General features: G+C 38.9%; 1 protein-coding gene across 1 annotated transcript in view; it reads left to right on the forward strand.

Annotated features, from left to right (window-relative positions):
- The first annotated feature begins 8,416 nt into the window (after positions 1–8,416).
- The window catches only part of EEFSEC (eukaryotic elongation factor, selenocysteine-tRNA specific), a 98,173-nt gene continuing 94,022 nt past the window's right edge, over positions 8,417–12,567 (forward strand). Inside the window, exons 1-2 of the mRNA XM_035894687.1 lie at positions 8,417–8,624; positions 12,479–12,567. Coding sequence (XP_035750580.1) covers positions 8,437–8,624; positions 12,479–12,567 — 277 coding nt within the window. The 5' untranslated portion in view covers positions 8,417–8,436. The remainder of the gene's footprint in view (positions 8,625–12,478) is intronic.

Here is a 12,567-nt window from a genome sequence, read left to right on the forward strand (position 1 = left end):
CTCAACTCTTAGGCCTCCTGTGCTTGCTTCCTTGTGGGTTGGAATGCACTGCAGCTCCTGACCCAGAAGTCTGACAGTTCAGATGTGTTTCAGAGAGTATCACCAGAAGCACGCAGAGAGAAAGCTTATTCAAAGTATTATTTAATTTGTAGTAAGAATAAAAAAACTTGAAAAGGGGAAAAATGAACTTTAAAATAACTGGTCTATAAGCATAGTTGCTCTGCTTGAGGCTTACCTTTCCATAATAATGAACTACTTCATCTCCAGGTGTCCCTAGAAAATGCATAAGGGCAAGTCTCTTGTTCTACACTCTTATGTGTGTTTGTAGTTTTGGGTTTTTTGGATGTGTTTTTTCAGTGGTTTCCCTCTTATAGCACTGTCTTCTCGTAAAATAGTTCAGGTTTAAGGGACCTTTGGAGGTCATCTGGTTCCAACCCCTAAAGGTGGGCCAGCCACCTCTAAGAAGGCAAATTTTAAGCTAGATCAAGTTTCCCAAGATCACTTAGGGCTTCATGGATGGCCTGTGTACCACGCATCTCCAAAGAGGCTAAAGGCAACACAGGACTCCTTACATTCTGTGAAGTCTTGCAAAGGACTTCTGGATGACCTTCTCTGTTCCTGTGTTCTAATCCCTTTTTTGAGGGAGTTTTTACTTTCAGGTTTGTTGTAGGTGGGTTCCCCCCCCCATAAAAGTAGTCTTTTTAATATAGGCTTATTCATATGCACAATATTGCAATAGCTGGATCAGCATATAATAATAAATTAAGGGAAGATACGCCTCAGTTTTTCTTATCCGTAACCTTCATTGAAGGCCTTATCAGCTCTGCTCGTGCTACTTCAGCATGGCCAATCAAGCTTATTGATGTACTGTAATCATTATAGGTATTTCCTCCCTCTGAAGAACACAGACTTGTTTCTGACATGGAACATATTTAAGCACAAAACATCCTTGGATGACTTGACAAAGGAGAAGGTGGAGGCCCTTGTTGCCTTCAGGGCAATCTTGCGCGCTGGTTCATCTGGGAGATGAAGTATGAAGTATGTTCCAAGTGGATTCTTGTGTGATATTTCTTACAAAATAATCCTTGTATTTTTCTTATTTATAGTAAGAGATTAGCGATTATTTCTTTCCATCGCTTACTATTTGTAGTTGAGATGAACTCAGAATTATGAATAAATAACTGTAAAAGATGGGTTATTTGACATACAAGAAACCAACTTCTTAAAAGTATGCTGTTACGATCATCCTGTTCTCTTTGTAGCTCTCAGTTTAGGAAAGACTGTAGTCCCGGTTTTCATTTAAAGGGAATTTGTGCAACCAGTGGTTTCTTTATTGTGTAATGTGTATAATTCTAAACTTTACTGTGCATTGAGAAAGACGTTTTGTGGCTTGCTAGTCTGACCCTTGCTATCGGAGGTATTCCAAGCTATTCAGAGTTTGAAGCTGCGTAGCTCCATGTTTGCCCTTACAGCTGCTGAAACGGTTGGGAACAGCGTGCCTGGGAAATGGTGGTGGGACACTTGAACTCCAGAAGTTCCTGTTCTTTTTCAAAGTGTTTCCAAACTAAAGTTGTGGTATCAGTTTTGATCCATGATTTGCATTGCTTTACAGAGGGTTTCTTCATGTGTAATTCATGTGCTCCAGTTGTGTGCACGTCTAAATTTTGGGAGATTTCCGATCCTGTAAAACATCTTCCTTATTCATTGCAATTCCTCCCCTAAGGTACCTAGCAAAATCCTGTGCGACTTGTAGCATCTCCCAAGGTGTTACTGTATATGAAAGCAGAGAATAATTTAGTTGTTTCTGAATAAAGATTCTTAACAAAAAAGGGGGGGACACCCTGGGAAGGGGGAAGTTTCATACTCTCTGCATGATATAGACAATATTTCCTGAGACAGGAGATACTAACCTCAAAGAATTTAAAATAAAACATTGATTTTATTATTTTTTTGAAAGGGGACTAGGGGAAGCAAAAATGGTAGAATAGTCAGTCTTTTTATCCTATGTGCAGATGAAATTGATTAAACCTTAAAAACTCGCCTCAGTCCACCCGGTTTATTAATTGAAGAATTTCCTCTTCCCCAGAATGGGAAGTGCACATTAAAACAGAGCTTTGCCCCTGAGTAGCGATGATACTTGAGAACGGTACATTTTGTACAATCCTATTTTCTCTTTCTGCTCTAGAGGAAATCCTAACATGGTAAAAAGCATATTTAAAAAAAAAAAAAAAGTATGTTTAAGGAAGTCCTCTTTCATTTCCTTGTAAAGCATGAAATCAAATTATAGCCCATGGCCCACAATTATTTTATTTTTACATTTCAAATTCCATTTTCTGCTTCCTTTTGGTGCCTGTGAACAGGAGTTGTACTGTTTGTGCAAAGTCAGCTAAAAAGATTACCATGAACAGGACAGGACACAGTAGCTTAAAGAGTCAGAACTGTGCTTGTGTTCCATGCTCGTGTGGCACGCAAGCCCTCCCGCTCATTCACACAGGGACTCGAGCCCTCTTCCCTCCGCTAGCCCAGGCTTTATTGTTTGGAGCCAAGTCAGCTTTACGCTGATGGATTAGGGGGAATCTAATGCAATGCTAAACTTATGCTTACCAAAATAGTAGTGGTTGTAAATGCTCTAATGTTCCTAATCTACTTTTGTTGAAGGAAAAACAGTTGAGGTTCTACCTATCTATTGAAAATGCTTTTTGGTTCTCCTTTTCAGTAACGCTGAAGTTGCCAGCTAGCTTAGTGCTTGGAATTTATAACCCAATGGTCCTGAAGGTGGGCATAGTGCACATACATAATAAAATAATAATAAGCTCTCGGAACTGATTAAGTAATAACAAGAGGCTGAAATTTTTGGGGTTTTTTTTTTCCCACTTTGCTGTATGGCTTCCCCTACACACAGCTCAATCTGCGCATTTGCGTTACAAACATGCAACAGGTTGCACAAACAGAAGGGGTTTTCATTTCATGTGCATGCAGAACTGCAGCAACTTCTGTGACTGAGGTTGAAGGGGATTTGTTATTTACGATGCAATGTTCTGTTCCAAAACAAACATGGCAATTGTGATGATTTACAGTTTTTAAAAATGCAGCCTGTAGGTTGGGTACTTGTGTGGTGTTTCCCTGTGAATGCTGGTAGAACAGATCTGGGCTTGCTAATTGTATACTTTTGCGTAAGGATGCGAGGCAGCAGCATGTAAACATTGCAGAGTTTGGACCTAAGTGTCTGCTTCAGCTTCAGTGAGCAAAATTGAGTGCTGTGTTTAGATAAGCTGTGTGGAAGTCAAAGGTGGGTGTGATACTATTTAACATGTTTGAGGAGAGTGTCTAATGCAGGGGATATGAAGGTCTGTAGCCTCGTAGCCTAGAACTCTGGATAGGTCTGTCTCCCTATTTCAGTAAAGGTTTGAAGGGATAATATACTAAATAACACAAATGCAGAAAATGCAATGAATTTTCTCCTAAAGATTAAAGGTTTAGCAATACTTTTTTTTTTTTAATGCATACTGTTCTTTTGGGTCACTTGTCTCTTTGGGTGTCCTCAGACAGCAGCTGGTGAGTTCTTTCAGGGTTGGGAGTGAGAGCTGGCTGTGAGTGATGTGCTGCAGGTGGTATTGCCTTGCTCTTCCCTTGGAGAAATGGAGCCGATGGCCAGTTTAGGGAAACTGAGTTGCTGCCTCCTTTGCTTTTGAAATTCAACTGGTCCAATGAGTAAAGAGCAATAAGTCACTTTCCTGATGACTGTTCATAATCAGATACTCCCCAAAATTCAGAAACAAGAATGGGTTGGAGGTCATTGTTCAAAGCAGGGGCCAGACTTTTTCTCTTCTCTCTGAAGGTATTTTTTGTTAATACCTGTGAGTTCCATGTTCTCTGTTGCTTTTGTGGTACAAATGAGTGCTGCTGCCTTCAAGTTTTGCTGGTGCTTCTTGCAGTCTTTTTTCTGTGTTGCTGCTCTTGTTGCAGTTTTCCTGTAGCTGGCTCGCCTGCAGATTCTCTCTTTGTGTTATCTTTCTTGTTTGTTTTTCTTCACTCAGATTATCTACTTTACTTTGGTTTTGTGCTGTGGTTTAGCTGCTTATCTTGCAATATAATTCCCATCTTTCCCCACCCCTTGTGTTGTCTGATGGCAACTAGTTTGCTTCATTTGCTTTTTACAGGGCTACGTCTGAGCTGTATGTCATCATGTGAAGGATACTTCAACAGTTCATCTTTCATTTTCAAACAGAGTGAGAAGTCTTCAGGATGACTCTTTATCTTTCTGGATGTTCTTGAACGCCTCATAGATAAAACAGCAAATGAAAGGATACATCCCTGGTTTTTGTGTAGGGGAAATGATTTGAATACCTTAATTTAACTTTATCATCAGTTCCATATTACCTGCTTCAGGAAAACCTGCAGATAAAATATTTTTCTTGATTGCTGTGCTTCCTTATACGCAGACCTGTCCTTTGCATGTGTCTGCTTTGTTCAGATTAATTTCAAGCCATTTGCCTGCTTTGAACAAGGGCTTGAGGAATGCTCATCTCTTCCATATCGTTCTAACTACACAGGACTGTATCCTGTCTCCTTTTTTTGAGCAAAAGCAAGTGTTTCAGTTCCTTTTTGTTCCATTTCCCACAAGACCCCATGGCAAGTGGTCAAGATTGTGCCAGTTTATTGAGCGATCTTGTCAGCTTCTTTTATTCTTCTTTTTGTTTTTGGAGCCTCTGCTTGGTATGGTCGTAATATTTTTATGCCTTAAGCTTTTTCCATGTGAGATTACATACATGAGAATACCCAGATAATCCATCCTCACTTCACCTTCCCCAGTTAAATCTTACTCTGTGGTAAAAAAATCTTCAGGAATGTTGTTCCTTTTTCAGGAACATTCAGTGTGGTAGTGAGTTGATTGATTAATAGTCTGATAGAGCTTATCTGAATTGCAGATACGAAGTTAGGCAATAGTAAGTCTGCTATTACTGTTTACATGCTATGTGGAAAAAATGTGCTGAATGAGGTGTCCTATGTTCTTTGGAGGGGTTTATAGTTTTGTCACCTTGTTACAAGTAACCTGCCAGCTTTCCTGATTAGAAATGGTACATTTGTGAATTCCTGTGCACTTGTTCTGATTTTCCTAGATTTCTTCATTTTAGTATTTAATGAACTATTATGCATGAATAAGGGCAGCTAAGGAAATGGGTTGTAAAATATAAAACTGGCTAGGAGAAGACTGAGGGATCGGGAAGAAGGTGAACCATCAAAGATGGCTTATTAAATAGCTCAGAGGAAAGCTGAGGAACCAAATCTGTGTTGTGGTTTTTTGGTTTGGTTTTTTTTTGCCTTGTTGCTCAAGGGCCCTGCAAACTTGAGTGTTCATGTCTTGATATGCATGAATAGACATGTACACAACGCCTTCAAGCCTTGGGAGAATGTGGTTAAAGTATTTCTGTCAATGCTGTCCTGATCTTTCCCTTAGGTCCTGTGACTCTGAAGGGCAGCAGCTTTCCAGCTACTTTTGGGTGCCAGCTCTCCCCCGCCATGCTTTCTGTTCCATCTTGGAACATCTCTTAGGAACTGTGGCCAGTTTGCACATTATGGATTTGGATGAGGTGCAGTAGTTGTACTGGGGCATGTATTTGCTAATTTGAGTATGCTGACGTTTCCTTGAGCGTAATATATATTCATCTGTTTTGCAGTGATATGTTTTCTAGAGTCTTTCCATGGACTGTAGAGTTATTTTTCCTTTGTTAATCTTCTGTTTGCTATGAAATGTCCTGCAGTAGATGTTCTTGACCTTCTAGAAACTGGGCTGATGATTTTTATGGCTCTCTTAAAGTGTTGCTAATAGGTTCATAAATACAGCAATTACAAGTATTTGCTTTATAACATGTATTCAGAGCAGTTGATTTAGTGTTTCAAGATAAAGTGGCTCTTGTACTGAAACTGTGTTGTAACAGTTTTGGTGCAGACTTTGTCACCTATTGGAGGGAAGAGATGCCATACCATATATCGTGCATCTTACCAGCCACCCTTTCAAGGCCAGATTTCAGATCTGGTTCCTTTGGCTTAATTCTGGAGCATAAGGATTGCTGTGCTCTAGTGGTCATAACAGTTAGCTAAAACTTAAGCTGCAGCATTGTTATTCTTAAAGGTTTTTGTTCTTAAAAGCATTAAAATTCTTAAAGCTTATTGGTAAAGGTGTGCTTTTTATAGTATTAATAATAAATTTGACTTGATGGTTTGGTTTTAATTATTAATTTCCATTCATTTTAGGGGTGTCACCTGTGTAGTAAGAATTATGAGGAGCAGCTGAGGGAACTGGGGGTGTTCAGCCTGGAGAAGAGACGTAGGGGAGACCTTATCGCTCCCTACAACTGTCTGACAGTAGGGGGGAGCTGGGGGGGGTGTTGGTCTGTGCTCCCAGGTAATGGGCAATAGGACAAGAAGGAATGGCCTCAAGTTGTGCCAGGGAGGTTTAGACTGGATATTAAGAAAAATTTCTTCACTGAAAGGGTTATCAGGCTCTGGAATGGGCTGCCCAGGGAAGTGGTTGAGCCCCGATCCCTGGAGGAATTTAAAAGATGGGTGGATGAGGTGCTTAAAGACATGGTTTAGTAGTAGACAGGTACAGTTGGACTCAATCTTATAGGCGTTTTCCAACCTATGGTCAGAGTCACAGTATTAAGTTTAAAAACACCCTCCTGTATGTACTCACAAAAGCACATGTGTTCTGATTGTTCAGTGTTTTGTCCTACTGTTTTCATGCTGTTCATTCCCCTTCTGTATGGTATCTAAAGTCTGAGCCTTTTGTACAGCCTTGATGATGTTTATGTTATAGTTTAAGCAAGTTCTAAATTAATACAGTTCTTAAAATAATAAAAATGAAAAATACTTTTGAAGATGTCAAGTCTGTCTTCCATTTCTCATGGAGAGATATTTGAAATGCTCGGTGAAAATTCTGGAGGAGCTTTGGAAATGTCGTAATTATCTGGCTAGCACTCTGAAGGGTTTAGCATTCATTATTACAAGATGAAAGCTTTGGTAGGTTGAAAATAGTCATTTGTAACCATAATTTTTTTTTCTTGTTGTAGCTCACGCCCACTCATTCACCCATGCACTTCAACCTCAGAATGATTTCCTATTCTGAGTTCATGGGAATTAGGAACAAGGGTAGCTGTTATCATAGCCATTGTACCAGCTTTAAAAAAAAAAAAAGCGGGGGGGGGGGGGGGGGGGGGGGAGGGGGGGAAAAGAAGAGGGCGAAGGAACAAGGAACAGTTGTATTGATTTCTTGTTCTTCTGATCAAAAGCTTAAGGCAAATACTAAAAGAACTTAAATTCAGAATGCTGTAATTTTGCATGATTTCTAGCTTCTATTATCATTCAAAATGTGGTTTTTGATGTATGACTTTCCGGTAGTTCTGCTTTAGTTTTTGTTTTAGTTTTTTATGTTTAAATTTTCTCAACATTAATCTGTTGCACTGTACTTTTTTGTTGTTCAGAGTATTTCAGTTACCTGGAATGAGAGAAAAATTCTGAATGTAATTAGTGGAAGGAGCAACATTCATCAAAAGTTTCCTTGAAAACTATTTTAAATCCATGAAATTCACGTTGTTTCAGTCAAATGATGAGGGGTTCATGATAAACATTCTGAAAAATAAAAATAATCCATAAGCATGATAGGTAAATTCAGCCTAAAATTGAGGAACTTTTTCTTGAGGAAATCAAAGTATTGGATCTGTTTGCGCTCTGTACGATGTACATATTGAAGTTACGTACATCTGAATTGGGAATGAATGACAACATACTGCAGGGTTTAAACTGCCTCTTCCTCACAGTGAGGGATTGTAGGAATTTGTTCAGATTTGGGGTAAGACTGCTTGTGGTGGTGGTAATCTTGTTTTCACTTCTATCAAATTTTGGGCTCTGAAAGAAGAAATGGTGGGAAGCAGGTGGAGACTGGGAATTGCAGGCGTAGTTATGCAGTGAGTAGTTGGCTCTTATTGGGGTTGCTCTGAGTGTGCAACTGTCTGCAATGTTGTGTATTACCTTGGCCATACCGTGTTCTTGATAAGCTGCTTAGATTGTCTTTTTGAATTGAGGCAAATGTCATGCTTGTGTTGCTACAAGGGTAATTTTTTTTTTTTTTTCAAATGCAGTGATGACATCCTTAATCTTGAACTGTTCATATGGAGGAACACATCAATGATCACATGCTTCCATTTTATTTATGTTCCAATGGGTAACATGTAATAGCTTCAGTTCCTGAAGTGTTATTTTCAAACACAGCCATGCATTTGATCCTTACTTTGACTTGTGTTCTGTTCATATTCGTGGGCCTTTGTACACATACTGACAGTTTTTATGGAAACTATTTGAGAAAATGAACCTTAATTTTATGCTGCTGCAATACTGACTGTGAATTCTCCTCTAGGTGCCCAGATTATTGATTTGATGATGCTTGTAATAGATGTGACAAAAGGGATGCAGACGCAGTCAGCAGAGTGCTTGGTAATTGGGCAAATTGCCTGCCAGAAGATGGTGGTAGTTCTGAACAAAATAGATCTCCTTCCAGAGGGGAAGAGACAAAGTGCCATTGAGAAGATGACTAAGAAAATGCAGAAGACCTTGGAAAATACTAAGTAAGTTAACAGTAATATGAAAACCTGACTTGTAACAAAATGTTTAACAAAAATACGTCACCCACATTTCTTCTCCTTCTAAACACACTGAGATGTCTAGCAAAGGTAAGAGAGCGGAAAGATTACCAGAAACTTGAATGCAGTTCTGAATTTGCATCTGCAAGTATTGTGTGTAGAGAAATATTTTCCTATAATGAAGCTTTTTAGTTAAAGGGCTGCTTGGAGTTCAGACTGGATAAAACACAGCCAGAACATCCAGGTGAAGAACTGTTGTTTTGAGTGTGTGGGTGGGTTTTTTGTTTGTTTTCTTTTTTTTAGTTTATTGGTTTGCAACTTTTGTTGTGATCTGCAAGTCTCTTTCACTCCAGAGAAAAGAAAGTTTTAGGGTTTTTCCTTAACTGAGGATGAAAAATGTGACTGCCCTAACTAGGAAAAGCAGAATGACAGAGGTTTATATAATGGTATGTAGCTCTGGCTGGAATGATTGTCAGTCCTGTTTAGGTAAATTAATTGAGGCACATAATGAGTGAAGTGCAGTGAGGTTCATGATGGAAATTATGAAGTGGGAAGATACAGTACAGACACAATATTTATTCAGTGGTTATGCAAACTGAGGCACAGCTTGCTTTGCCCAGGGTCATAAGGGGACATTGACTCCCACATTTACAGCTTAGGTCATGTTTTGATTTGAAGAATCAAAGCAATAGGATTCAGCATACAGAATTTCACCAGGACCAAAAAAGCAAAGCTTGGTTGGATATGGTGGTTCCTGCTTAGCTTATTTGCAATAGTGGGGCAATGTCCTTTTTCAACTACACAACTGCCACAGCAATGATTACGAAGATCTTGGTATTTTTCCAGCTCCTTTGTTGTTTTTGGGTCCATTCATTTTGCTGGGAATGGTACAGAGGTCACCAAGAATGTAAAATTCTCTCTTGTGAATTCAAATGGAATCTTACAACTTTCAATTATCTCTGGCAGCTGTTAATTTAGGGGCAAATAAATACAGGGTGGCTTGGTTTTCTCTGTAGGTTGCTGCCCCTCATTTTAGGGGAGATAGAGAAAGGAGACACCTGCAATATTTCAAGGCATTTTGGATTAACAATTTTTTGTAGCTGTGAGTTTGATCAAATTCACAGGTAATCCCAATGGGGGTAGCACTGAGCTAGTAAAGCTAGGAAAACTTTAGAGATGGCTATTGAATGGAATTATTACGATTTTATTTGGTTGTTTGAAAGGTTGGTATATAGAATGTCAATTAAGCAGGATTACAATTAATAGTTATTTTCTATCTGTTTCTCATCTGTGCCAAGAAGTTAATGATTTTTAAGAGTTTATCTTAATACAGTACTCACTTTTTATTTTGTCCTTTTAAAATGTTTACTATTCTTGAATGGCAGTAATTGCTGCTGCAGGTGGTACTTCATTCTTGGTTTAGTCCAAGATTGTATTGCAAATGATTGGGGAAAAAAGTCTGTTCTAGTTCCATATTTGTAAAAGTAAGACACATTTTTGTAAGGAAACTGGTGTTCAGAAATACTTTTTATGTACACTATATGAATTAAGCCTTCTCTTTATATTCTGGAGTACAGATGGGTCTTTACAGCATGGTTTGAAAATTAGCAGACTTTGTCAAAACTAAAGGGGAAGTCAGTTTTTGAAACAGTTGACATGTTAACTGTGAGGTCCTTACCTCCAGCCCCCTTTTAAGACAAGGTTGTGTATCAGCTGATCATAACAGCTGTGATTCCACCAGGAGAGAAATGATCCCGTCGTAATGTTTTAATTACCCATTTGAACTCTGGGTCCTAGAAATGCTTCTTTTATTGGATGTGTCTGTGTTGTTCCCATAACAAAAACTAAGTTTTTGCGCATGCAGTCTGTGCTTTATGGTGCTTTGAAAGCACTGCTGACCTGGGCTTGATTGTAAAGTGCTTGCCCTGTTGTACCTTAGGCATGTGGTGTTTCTTGACAGTCTCTTTCCCACCTGACTTTGACTTTCCAAATGCATGTATGTTAACTGTTTTTGTGTTTCTAAACTACTCTTACTAGCAGAGTACATGCTGAGACCATTTGACAGCTGCCTCTGACCCCAAACACTTGGTGATGGTTTTTTCCAGGAATAGTCTACTTGTTGATTGTTATTTCTTGTTGATTGTTACTTCTCTACACACAGAGGCATGCACGCACAATTCCATAGCATAAGCAAGTCTGAAGTCTGTTGCAGCTGTAGTGTGGGTATTGCCATTGATGCTGGGTAAATTATTGTAGTGTTGTCAGGAGGTTCCATGGAAGGTGGGGGGAAAAAATAGGTAGAGGAAAGTAACTGTTACATATTTGAATAGTTTGACAGTTTTAAATTAACCTGTGAAACTTGCTTATTATATGGATTGATACCAAAACTAAAAGCAAACTGTCCCTGTGAATGGAATTTCTGTTTATTCATAATTTTTTGCACATGCCAGCTTTTATCTTTGTCCATGAGGGTCTAAACTCTGCTGACAATAAATCGATGTGATGGAGTAAGAGTTGTAGGGCTGAATGTTGTTTGAAAGTACCTCCAAACGTACTACGTGATTCCAAAGCTAGTATGCGATTACTCCAGTTTGTTTCGGTATATGGGAAAGGAATAAAGCACTGATTCAGCATAAACTTCTATTTCTTGCAATACAGTGCCCTAAAGTATTTGTATGAAAATGAGTTTCTAAAAGTTCTATTGTTAATCACAGGAATTTTCAGTGCATGCTTTTATTACCCTTTGTCCCTAGATGCCTTAGACTTATGGTGTATAAACACAGAAAATTGATTACTAGATGAGTGCTCTCTATAGAACTTAGCATTTTTTCTTTATAAAGGCATTGTCTTTTTCCTCCAGTTCACTCCCTTTTTGAGAGAAAAAAATCTGTGGGGAGGTGGGTGTCAAAAGGATGACCGCAATAATTACCTTTGGTCTGAATCTGTTGCATAAGAATCATGTACTTCTTTGTATTATTGCTGATTATTGTTCCATTGCTTGAATAAATATTTCTTACATGGTTAATTCTGACTTTTGCAGAAATGCAGTAATAATTTGAGTTACAGTCTAACTTCTCTTTCCAAAATTTAGGCAAAGCAAGCTATTAGATTATTCAAACACCAGGTTTCATTTTAGGGAGCAAAAGTTACAAATTCAGTCAGGAGACTTAAATAAAAAAAAAAAAAAAAAAAAAAAAAGCTGCTGAATATTAAGGACTCGAAGAGTAAAATTAATTGTAAGAAAAGAGCTAAACTGAGGTTAACTGTGGAGCTAAGCTGAGGTCACCTGTGCTCTGCTCTGAACCTTTGCATGTTTGAGATTGTGGGTTTCATGAACTTTGATTTCAGTACATTTCGATCTTACTGTTGTCAGCAGATTTTGCTGGCTGCCTGCAGGCTCAGGTAGGCATCATATGCCATCTTGCATTTGGCTCCCATTTTGAAGGTTATGACTCTATAGCTAGGAATATAATCACTTTAATGAAAGTTGAAACCAGCACTAGTCTCCAGGTAAAATGGCTCGAATGCAAAGCTGCTGCCATGAAAGCAGGTAACAGACCCTTGCTTCTGAAATAAACCTGAAGTCTTGCTTTTGACTGCCACAGAGTTGAATCACTACCTAATACTGAACAGGATTGAAGGTTTCATCGTGAAGTCCAGTAGCACAGATACTAGTAATTAAAGAAAAAATTGTCAGTTATTCACTGTGGGGGAAGAGCAGATAAATCTGAATTTGAGGGAGTTTCCTTGCCGCCTTTGTCGAATGAGCATGGGACTACTTTATATAGACACATGTAGGATATCTGTGGTCTAATGGTGGGAGCCTTTTTCTCTTTCAGGTTCTGTGGGTGTCCTATTGTTGCTGTTGCAGCAAAGCCCGGTGGACCGGAAGCCCCAGAGTCTGAGAATCCCCTAGGTGTTTCTGAAT

The sequence above is a fragment of the Egretta garzetta genome, unplaced genomic scaffold, assembly GCF_000687185.1.
Source record: "Egretta garzetta isolate BGI_Z169 unplaced genomic scaffold, ASM68718v1 scaffold215, whole genome shotgun sequence".
NCBI classification, from domain to species: Eukaryota; Metazoa; Chordata; class Aves; order Pelecaniformes; family Ardeidae; genus Egretta; species Egretta garzetta.